This window comes from Arachis ipaensis, chromosome B06 (genome assembly GCF_000816755.2).
Source record: "Arachis ipaensis cultivar K30076 chromosome B06, Araip1.1, whole genome shotgun sequence".
Taxonomy (NCBI): Eukaryota; Viridiplantae; Streptophyta; class Magnoliopsida; order Fabales; family Fabaceae; genus Arachis; species Arachis ipaensis.
Window position 1 is genome coordinate 24682431 of NC_029790.2, and position 12025 is coordinate 24694455.

Consider the following 12025-nt stretch of genomic DNA (forward strand, 5'->3'; position numbering starts at 1 on the left):
GTTTGGTGCCTTGGAAATTGTATTTTGACGGTTCATGCCATAAGGGTGGTGTTGGTATAGGAATTTTAATTATTTCTCCAAGTGGTGAGCCAAGTAAATTCCTCTTTGAATTGAATTATTCATGTTCCAACAATGAGGCAGAGTATGAAGCATTAATAATGGGACTGGAATTATTATTAGAAAGAGGAGTTAAAAATGTAGAAATTTTTGGGGATTCACAGCTTGTAGTCCGTCAAGTATCACTCGAATATAGGTGTGTTAGTGAAAATTTGAGAAAGTATTTCAATGTGGCTACAGAGTTGTTGAGTAAATTTGATAATATCATTGTAAGGCATGTTCCAAGGGAGTTAAACCAAGAAGCAAATGAATTAGCTCAAATTGCTTCAAGATATAAGATCAAGCCCTCAACACTAGAAAAATTGGTAAGGATAAAAAGACATATTTATGCCTTTGAGAGAAAGAGAAGTGTTGTCATTAGAAAAACTAGACCCAGAAGATTGGAGAGTACCAATTGCAGAATATTTAAAAAATCAAAGTCTTAGTGTCGATAGAAAACTTAAATATAGGGCTCAAAGTTATGTTCTAATAAGTAATGTCTTGTTTAAGAAATATGTTGATGGAAATCTCTTGACATGTTTGGGAGAAAATGAAGCGTATTTGGCTCTTGCCGAAGTGCATGAGGGAATTTGTGGTGCCCATCAATCAGGGGAAAAAATGAAATGGGTGATAAATAGGAAAAGATTGTATTGGCCAACTATTCAAAGAGATTGTATAAACTATACCAGGTCCTGTGAAGAATGCCAAAAACATGGAAGCCTTCAACATATTCCAGCGTCAGAACTGCATGTTATAATTAAGCCATGGCCATTTAGAGGTTGGGCGCTAGATCTTATCGGACAGATTCACCCACCTTCTTCTAAAGGTTATAAGTTCATTTTGGTTGGTGTTGATTATTTCTCTAAATTGGTAAAGGCGATCCCTCTAAGGGAGGTAACGCACAATGAAATAATAGATTTTATTGAGGAGCATATTGTGCATAGGTTTGGAATTCCTCAGTATATTACCACTGATCAAGGAACCATGTTTATTGGGAAAAAGGTCATGGAATATGCCAAATCTAGGGATCTAAAAATGCTTTCTTCTACACCATATTATGCCCAAGCTAATGGACAAGTGGAGGCAGCGAACAAAATTTTGATTGCATTAATTAAAAAACACATTGGAAGACAGCCAAGAAATTGGCACCAAACTCTCAGTCAAGTTCTTTGGGCTTACCGAAATTCTCCAAGAGGTTCTACTGGAACCACCCCGTATAAGTTAGTTTATGGTCATAATGCGGTGTTGCCAATTGATATTAATCTGCAAAGTGTAAGGGTTGCTAGACAAGACGAGATACCAGTAGCAGATTATTGGAATTCTTTGCATGATGAGCTCAATGAACTAGATGACGAAAGGTTGAGAGCTTTAGAGCGGGTGATTCGACAAAAAGAGATTATGTCAAAATCATACAACCGCCGTGTTAAAGCAGAGACATTTGCAGTTGGAGAATTAGTGTGGAAAACAATCTTGCCTATAGAAAAAAAGTCAAAAACTTATGGTAAGTGGTCTCCAACTTGGGAAGCACCTTATGTAGTTGACAAGGTTTACTCTGGAAATGCCTATAAGATTATTGAAATCGGATCAGGAAGAAGAATTCCTTCAATAAATGGTAAATATTTAAAAGTATATAGGCCAGGCATACATGAGATAAATATTCCACATGTTTAAGGACACGAAAATATCCAGTTGAAGTGTCAAAGAAAAAAAAAGATGCATCAAGTTTAAAATCTTGGACAAAAATAATCTCTCATTGACATTTGGGCATGTACTTCATAAATACAAAAGCCTAATTGACTTAGAAATTCTGTTGAGTCTATTAGCGCTTGGAGTCAAAACTATTAGAATGTTAGTGTGGAGATTTTATAGGATTAGAAATTTTATCAAATTTAATTGACACCTAGAGTTTAACATACGAAAGGAATGACTTCACAAAGTTAAGATTCTGTTACTTCTGAAGTTAGAAAAATTGTGTCAATTAAAACAATGAAAGTGTGTGTCAAAAAAAACTCTTAATTGAAATATTAAAGGTCAAAACAAAGGTCAATTGATACACATTTAATATGCTGAAATTAGAACAGATATCATTTGACACTTAAAAATTTCATACAAAAGAATAGACCCCATTGACAGTTCAACTATTAATGTAAAAAAATTTATAGACTTAGAAATTCTGTTAAGTCTATTACTAGTAGGCATTTAATCTGTCAAGCGGATGTGTCTAAAATGTCAATTGACTCTCAATATAAAAAAAAATGTCAATAAACAACTAAGTTTTCTCACTTTCAATCATTGCATATCTTCAAGTGAGAAATCTTGGGGGGCATCTTGTTAGACAAAATATAATTTTTATAAGAAAATTATAAAAATAAATAATTAGTTGTTTGGTAATATTCTTTTCGAAACTACAATTGAGATTTTGAGACACCCACAAAAGGAGTCGTTTCCGCTCCTTGAATTAAGATTGTGAAACAAAACTCGAAAATTGTTGATTTATTTGTTTTTAACAATGGAACAAAAATTTGAGTAAAACACATTGCTGTAAATTATTAGTACATCTTGAATTTATTGTTGAAAGTTGATTTGTTGCTGAAATTATGATTAGCTCATGTTAATTTGCTGTAAATCATATTTGGAGAATTGGAGTTTTTTTGTTGCTCCCTGGAAGTTATCATAGTTTAAGTTTTTGTTGCTGCCTGAAAGTTGTCACAGTTATCATAGCTGAATTTGTTGCTAGAATTCTAGAAGTAGAATTTGTTGTCAGCTGTAAGTTGAATTTGATGCTGAACATATCATAAATGTGGTTGTTGCTGAAAGTAAAATTTGTTGCTAGATAACTGAGTTGAGTTGAATTTGTTATTGAACCTTGTTGTTGTGTTGCTTAAAAAATGCTAAATCTTTTGTTGGTGTATGTTAAGGGATAAGAGATGAGAGAGTTGGTTAGTAACAAAATTAGTTTGGTATAGTTAGTTAGGGTTTGTTATTCTGATCTCTAATCTTTCTCTCTTTTCCAACTCTGTTATAAATGAAGCTCTTGCATCCCTCTAAGAGGTATGTAGAATTGATTCATTGATGGAAGAATAAGATGAAGTTAATTTAGTTTGCTAGTTTCTTCTCTTCAAACCCTTCTTTCTTTGTTTCTGATGTTCTGCATAATGCAGTGTTTCTTATGGAAGATATAGATGCAAATCAAAATGAGAAAAATGTTGATCAAGCTTCAAATTTGTCCTATGAAGATATAGATGTCGATTTTAAGATCACTTGGACTTGATTTATCGATTGTGTTATCTTTTGCTTGTTCTTGTTTATTTAAATGGTGAAAGTATTTTGTACTAGAAACTAGTTTATTATCTCTTTTTGCATAATTAGTTATGTCTAAAAATTAATATTTGATTATTATTATGTTTGTAAAGACTTGCATTTTAAGTTTTAATACTTAATTTTAATTTTATTTATATAATTTGTATTTTTTTAAATTATGACCGACCGGTTGAACCAGTGACCCACCGGTTGAACCAGTGACCCAGTGACCCAGTTATATGACCGGGTTGATTGTCGGTTCGGTTCTGATAACTATGCTCTGAATGTTATTCTGTTTTTAAGGCTGTGTTTGGAAGAGGTGATGATTTTTGAGTGTTGTTTTGTTTTTGTTTTAAAGGCTGTGTGTGGTGTTCAATTTTCATTTTGTAGAAAATTCTGAGGTATATAAGAATTAAGAAGGAAGACTATTTCAATGGTATTACTCTGTTGATTCTGATCTGCTACAAGCTTGAACATAGAATTGAAGAGAGAAACCCTCTATTATTTCATCATTGGCCTATTTTTGGCATTGTATATCATTGTAGCTTATTTATTCATAGAACTAGTTGTTTATGATCCCCTTTTGAAGTAAAAAAATACAGTAGAAGAGTGTTTAGAACTAGTTGCTCTATTCACTAAATTTTTATAGAATCCGGTGTTTATTATAAAACGGTTTTTTCGATTGAACTACAGTTAAATCGGTTGAACCAATAAATCAATGAACCAATAACTAGAGCGGTTTAATGATTGGTTCAGTTGTCAGAACCTTGGTAAAAACAAGCTACGAGCTTACTACCCTGATACCCTGCTTCTGTGAGTTGAGTTTTGCTTTGAATCTTTTGAATTTGTTGCGAACGGAATAGCAGATATAGCTTCGAAGTGACAACTGAAGATGACAGTCAAATGGTACCATCGCCTTCTCTTCCATCTGCATTTGAAATTTTTTTCTCTCATAAAATGTTAATTTTTTTTTTATCGATAGGATTCTTCACTGGACTCCAACCCAAGGATCCGTCGTCAATAGCCAAATCCTGAACGAGATTTCGCAGTGCGTCGAGAGCTTCAACGCCGTCAAAGACGGAAGGTGGAAGGCTACCCTCACTTTCTACAGACCCAATTTGCGAGGTTTTTTTTATTTTTATTTAACCCCCTTTCGCTCTCTTGTTCTCTGGAACCCTAACGTTACGATTCTGATTGGCGCCGTAACTTGTAATAGACCCAACGATTCCCAGTGAATTCCCGCGTGATTTTCTGGGGATTTCGCTTTTGGAGCAGCCCAACAAATACTACTTCATAATTCGCGGTAACAAAATAATCCTTGAGGCTGATTCTACTATCTTGACTATAATGGAGAAATTGCAGTCTTATAAATCCAAAGTTGCTCTTAATTTCGAGGTGAATTTACTCATTTACCGTTGTTGTTATAACTGTCTCTGTGGTTTGTTGCTTAATATAATGATGGTGCAGGGAGTGCAGTATAAAATGGGTGACTTTCAGATGAAGGTGGTCAAAGTTGTTCCCAATCAAGGTGAAAGTCTCAGAGGAATTTTGATTGAGGTAACCACTTCACAATTTTGATTGAGGAATTTTAGTTTATAAGCTAGTTGACCTGATAGTAAAGATACATGTTGTGCTACTTGGATTTTATCAATATGATTATCTCCCTAACTTTTATTGTTAAGTTTGAGGGAACCCAAAAACATACTTGTGTAGACATTTAATTAAGTCAAATTTGGCCTATGCTTTCTGCAGATTGAGTATCTCCCTATCTCATCAATTGAAAAAGCCAAGCCAATTATGGAAGAATTTCTGGAGCTGTGGCGAGAAGTCATGTCTAAAAAATCATTACCAGGGCATTTCTCGCAAGCAGAACCACATTTTGCAGAGTATAAGCTTCCCGACAATTATACCTCACAACATACAGCTATCCAGTATGCTGCTGCGTTAGCCCAACTAATTGCATCAGCACAGTTAAGGGGCTAGGAGGATTCCTAGGTATCTGTCCTCATATGTTAGTTGAAAGTTGAAAGACTTCATCTTTCCCTTGAGGAACAGCCAGTTGTTCTAACCTTTGATTTTATTTAGCTGGCTAAACTCGACACCCAGTGGCAGGGTGATTTGGTTCCACTCAACGAAGGAGACTGTGGTGATGTTCATATTTCTTTGCACTCGTCAAAGGGAACACATGTTCCACTTCTTTAGCGAACTCAAAATAAAATGAAAATGTTGTAACCGTATGAGTCATTTTGGTTCTCACTTTTTGTCTGCCAAGTATTACAGCTATTGATCCTTATCTTAATATCTTATACCTATTGTTCACTTAGTGTTGTTATTAGTTATATATCAGCCTTGAATCTTGATTGAACAGAAGAGAGAAGAAAAAATTGGCTTGGCGAAATCTCGACTACGAACCACTAGCAATAACCATTAAGTATATTAAGAGAAAATATACTTGATCCCTAAGGAAGAACCCAGGGTCGCAGCATGCCCCTAGGCCCTATAACAGCTTTCCAAACGTCAAAAACTAAACACTCATCAAACCCCTAAAAAGGGATTCCTTTGTTCCTGTCTCACCCAACTTCCCGTCCAGGTAGTCTCTAACAGGATGCATGCATGATGCATGTATACACAATTACACATATACAACCGGTATTATATCAATTCATTTATTCAATAACTCTAAGAACTCAAATATAAAATTACTTTTTTACTTTCACTAAAAATAAAAATAAAATAAAATTACAAGCGTGAAATTGTTTTTTTTTTCTGCCGTCGTTTTGGGTCTTGCCATCTTGAACTCTGAAATTATTTAAGATTAGTAGTTTTGTCTAAAAAAAGAAGAGATTTGAAGTTGTTTGCGGCCGAGCAGCGAACCCGCCAATTTTGGGCCTATAAAATTTGGTAACTGACTGATACTGAGAGGCCGCATTCTTTGCCGTCAGATCTCTTCTCTCTCGTGTTTTAAATTCAAATAGTTTCTCTTACCCGCAGTGGCGGCTCTGCCTCAAATCATCTCTCTACTTTGCGATCTAATGGATTCAAACCGTTCAAATAATGCCCCAGGAAGGAAGGTTTGCTCCTTTCATACTCTTCAATCAATATATATATATATACACCATGCTCTAGGAGGGATGTTTTATTGCGAAATATGCTTCTTCATGCCTGTAGGTTAAATTCGCACCAAAAGCGCCACCTCGCCGAGCGCCAAAGAAAGAAGTTAAAGCGTATGTATTGTTTGTTTGTGTTGTAAAATAAATAAAGATGTACTAAATATAAAATAAAAATGCGTAAATAGGAGGGAGGGAGAGAGGGAGAGAGAGAGAGTGATTTTGTTTATTGTGTATATTCCCTTGTATCAGATTATGCTTTTATAGGCATACAGAAGTTTACTTTTCAAATTACATTTATTTTGCTTCATCCTAAGAACTTGTTCTCTTCAACATAGAAAATAGGTTGCCCATTAAATGGACATCAAATCTTATTAAAGAAAAATTCAGTGGGAAAAAAATTTTAGTGAAAGAAAAAGAGTACAATATCCTTTGTGATGGGGACTGCCTCATTAAAAACCTTGTCAAGAAAAACCCAATGGAAAAAAACCTGACCAAGGGAAAAAGAGTACAATCTCTCCCTCTTGTCGACATCATTTAATATCTCGAAATCGACGCATCTCAATCTCATGCACCAATCTTTCAAAGGAGGATTTTGGGAGTGACTTTGTGAATAAATCTGCTAGATTGTCACTTGAGTGGATCTATTGGACATCAATTGTCCCCTGATTTTGAAGATCGTGAGTGAATAAGAATTTGGGAGAAATATGCTTTGTTCTATCACCTTTGATGTATCCGCCTTTAAGTTGAGCAATACATGCTGTATTATCTTCAAACAGAACAGTTGGAGCTATCTTTTGATCAATCAGTCCACATGATGACAGAATATATTGGATCAAACTCCTGAGCCAAAAACACTCGCGACTTGCTTCATGAATCGCTAGTATTCCAGCATGATTAGAGGATGTTGCTGCAATTGTCTGTTTCGTGGACCTCCATGATATAGCTGTACCACCATATGTGAATAGATATCCTATTTGAAATCTCCCTTTTTGTGGATCAGACAAGTATCCAACATCTGTGTAGCCAACTAATTGTGACTCGAATCCATAGGGATAAAACAATCCCATATCAACCGTTCCATGAAGATATCGAAAGATTTGTTTGATTTCACTCCAATGTCTTCTGGTTGGAGATGAACTATACCTTGCTAGTAAATTCACAGCAAATGATATATCGGGTCGTGTATTATTAGCAAGATACATTAGTGCTCCAATGACACTAAGATATGGTACTTCAGGATCAAGGATATCTTCATTTTCTTCTTTAGGACGGAATTGATCATTTTCCACATCCAAAAATCTTATGATCATTGGGGTGCTAAAGAGATGTGATTTATCCATATAAAATCTTTTCAAGATTTTTTCTGTGTATGTTGTTTGATGAATAAAGATTTCATTTTTTGTATGCTCGATCTGCAGGCCGAGACAAAATTTAGTTTTTCCAAGATCTTTCATCTCAAACTCTTCTTTTAGAGTTTTTTTTTAATAATTGTTAGAATCTTTTCAGGAGTCCTAATGATATTTAAATCATCAACGTACACAGCAATTATAATAAATTCAGATGCAGATTTCTTTATGAAAACACATGGACAGATATCATCATTCTTGAATCCACTTTTGGCTAGATACTCAGTAAGACGATTATACCACATTCGTCTAGATTGCTTCAGACCATATAAAGATCTTTGCAATTTGACTGAGTATAACCCTTGCGAATATTCATTGGATGGTTTAGATATCTTTAGCCCTTCAGGGACATTCATATAGATATCCCGATCTAATGAGCCGTATAAGTAGGCTGTTACCACATCCATTAAATGCATATGCAGTTTATGATACGCAGATAAACTGACCAAATAACGCAATGTTACTGCATCCACTACAGGGGAATACGTTTCTTCATAATCTATACTGGGCCTTTGTGAAAAACCTTGTGCCACAAGTTGGGCTTTATAGTGCACAACTTCATTTTTCTCATTTTGTTTTCTCACAAATACCCATCGGTATCCAACAGGTTTTACAACTTCTGGTGTACGGACTACAGGTTCAAAGACTTCACGTTTTGGAAGTGAATCTAATTCAGCCTTCATGGCTTCTTCCCATTTTGGCCAATCATTTCTTTGTCGACATTCTTCGACTGATCTTGGCTCAAGATCCTTACTTTCATGCATGATATTTAATGCCACATTATATGCAAATATTTCATTGACAATTGTCTTATTTTGGTCCCATTTCTCTCATGTAAACACATAATTTATCGAGATCTCGTCATTTTCACATTTTTTAGGTACCTGAACGTCTTCTGGCGTTAAAACTATATCAAAATTGTGGACAACTGCAGGTGTCTTTAATATGTCTTTTTCAACAGGAATAGAATTTACCTCTTTTCTCTTTCGAGGATTTTTGTCTTTGGAACCGACAGGCCTGCCACGCTTCTGGCGTGAATTTGCTTCCGTGGCTATTTATCCGTTTGGGACATCAATTCGAATTGAGGTATTTTCCGCTGGTGTATAAGATTTGGTTATCCTCTTTGTATCGGAAAATGCATCAGGCAATTCATTTGCTATTCTTTGCAAATGTATAATCTTTTAAACTTCTAGTTCATAGTGCCCTGATCAAGGATCTAAATGCATCAACGATGATGCATTCCAATTAAGTTCCTTTTCAGGAAGCTTATTCTCTGCCCCTAATGTTGGAAACTTTGATTCATCAAAATGACAATCCGCAAACCGGGCTTTAAATACATCTCCAGTTTGTATCTCAAGATACATCACTATAGAGGGAGAATCATATTCAACATATATCCCCAATTTTCTTTAGGATCCCATCTTGGTGCGATTAGGTAGTGCAATGGGAACACATATCGCACACCCAAATATTCTTAAATGGAAAACATTTGGCTGCTGGCCAAAAGCTAATTGCATAGGAGAGAACTGATGGTAACTCGTTGGTCTCAAACGAATAAGTGCTGCGTCATGTAAAATAACATGCCCCCAAATCGAGGTTGGGAGATTTTTTCTCATAAGTAAGGGGCTAGCAATTAATTGGAGGCACTTAATAAGTGATTCTGCTAACCCATTTTGTGTATGAACATGAGCTACTGGATGTTCAACACTTATTCCATTAGCCATACAATAAGCATCAAAATCTTGGGAAGTAAATTCACCAACATTACCAAGACGAATTGCTTTGATTGGATTTTCTGAAAATTGTGCATTTAATCGAATAATTTGAGCCTGTAATCTCGCAAACGCCAGGTTGCGAGAAGACAATAAACACACATGAGACCATCTCAAAGATGCGTCTATTAGAACCATAAAATATCTAAAAGATCCACATGGTGGATGAATAGGTCCACATATATCGCCCTGAATCCTTTCTAGGAATTCAGGGGACTCAAATCCAATCTTTACTGGTGATGGCCTTAACATTAACTTTCCTTGAGAACATGCAGCACAACAAAATTCACTAGTTTTAAGAATCTTCTGGTTCTTTAGTGAATGTCCATGGGAGTTTTCAATAATTCTTCGCATCATGGTTATTTCCAGATGACCCAATCGGTCGTGCCAAGTTATGAATTCATTTGGGCTAGTAAACTTCTGGTTTACAATGGCATGTGATTCAATTGCACTAATCTTGGTATAATATAACCCAGATGAAAGTGAGGGTAACTTTTCTAATATAACCTTCTTATTTGAATCATGAGTTGTGATATATAAGTACTCATGACTTCCCTCATTCATAGTCTCAATATGATATCCATTTCGGCGAATATCTTTAAAACTCAACAAATTTCTTAGAGACTTGGTGGACAATAGTGCATTATTTATTATGAATTTTGTTCCTCCGGGAAACAAAATTATAGCTCTTCTGGAGCCTTCAATCACATTGCCTGAGCCAATAATAGTATTAACATATTCTTCTTTTGGCACAAGATGGGTAAAATATATATCGCTTTTAAGAATGGTGTACGAACTTGCACTATCCGCAAGGCATACATCTTCATTACATATCTTGCTATTTTCTTCAAAGATAAATAATAAAATGAGTAGTATGCACAATTAAATTGAATTCTTGATTGGAATTATTTTTCTAAGAAACACTGCACATAATGTCATATACTAAAATTTTATTTTAAAACTTGACACATTTAATGATTTCAAAATTCATAAACATTAATATTTCATTATTTATATACATCATATTTGAAACCTAAATACATAGAAAATAAAACTTAACAATAAGTTCTTTACATTATTTATTTACATGGATACTTAACAATCCCACATATTAAACTATTCCATCATTAATCAAATGACCAATATTTCCTTCAAGATCCTCAAAGAAATCAGATACATCATAATGAGTAGTGGATTTTTCAGCATCATTTGAAACAAAATTTGTTTCCTTTTCTTTGTCGTCCTTTTTCAAAGATGCTTGATAAAGATCGACTAGGTGCCTTGGTGTACGACAGGTACGTGACCAATGGCCCTTTCCACCACAACGGAAATACTTATCCTCTGTTGATTTATTTTGCCCAGAATTTCTTTCTTTATCCCACTTCTGGTAGGATCCTCTCTTGTGAACATAATTCCTTTTCCTTCCATAATTTTTCTTGTTACCAAAACCTTGCCATTTACCTCTTCTGGGGTAATGATTTGCCGCATTTACTTCAAAAAATAGGGCGGCGCCAGCTGGGTGCGCTTCGTGATTCTTTAAGAGCACCTCATTGTTGCGTTCAGTAACAAGAAGACAAGAAATTAACTCAGAATATTCTTTAAATTATTTTTCTTGATACTGCTGCTGCAGGAGCACATTCGAGGCATGAAAGGTCGAGAAATTTTTCTCTAACATATCATTATCAGATATCTTTTCCCCACATAATTTCATTCGTGAGGTGATTCGAAATATTGCCGAATTATATTCATTTATGGATTTGAAATCCTGTAGACGCAAGTGCGTCCATTCATATCGGGCTTGAGGAAGTATTACCGTTTTTTTATGATTGTACATTTCTTCAAAGTCTTTCCAAAGATCTGCAGGATCTTTTAATATGAGATATTCATTTTTCAATTCTTCGTCAAGATGACGACGAAGGAAAATCATGGCTTTGACTTTATCCTTCTGGGATGCATTATTTTCAGCCTTAATGGTATCTCCAAGATCCATTGAATCGAGATGAATTTCAGCATCCAATATCCATGATAAATAATTGTTTTCAGATATATCAAGAACATTAAATTCAAGATGAGAGAGTTTCGACATAATGAAAATTGTTACCTGAGTCTTCCTAAAATTTGATTAGAGTCTCGTGCTGATAACGTGTTGTAAAATAAATAAAGAAGATGTACTAAATATAAAATAAAGATGCATAAATAGAAGACTCTAATATTAATATAGTTAGCTCAATAACAATAATTCATATATGTATTTACTAATATTATATAATATATATATATATATATATATATATATATATAAAATAAAAAAAAGATATATAATTAAAGTGAGAAAGAGAAA

General features: G+C 34.7%; 1 protein-coding gene across 6 annotated transcripts in view; it reads left to right on the plus strand.

Annotated features, from left to right (window-relative positions):
• The window catches only part of LOC107647862 (mediator of RNA polymerase II transcription subunit 20a), a 27814-nt gene extending 22098 nt beyond the window's left edge, over window positions 1-5716 (plus strand). Inside the window, exons 2-7 of one of the 6 annotated variants that reach the window (XM_016351910.2) lie at window positions 4090-4302; window positions 4379-4521; window positions 4613-4791; window positions 4864-4953; window positions 5149-5391; window positions 5482-5715. In XM_016351910.2, the coding sequence (XP_016207396.1) occupies window positions 4289-4302; window positions 4379-4521; window positions 4613-4791; window positions 4864-4953; window positions 5149-5379 (657 nt within the window). In that variant the 5' untranslated portion in view covers window positions 4090-4288 and the 3' untranslated portion in view covers window positions 5380-5391; window positions 5482-5715. Of the gene's footprint in view, window positions 1-3786; window positions 4303-4378; window positions 4522-4612; window positions 4792-4863; window positions 4954-5148 lie in introns of those variants that run through there. The other 5 variants (XM_021104296.1, XM_021104299.1, XM_021104298.1 and 2 more) reach the window with 5 other exon arrangements.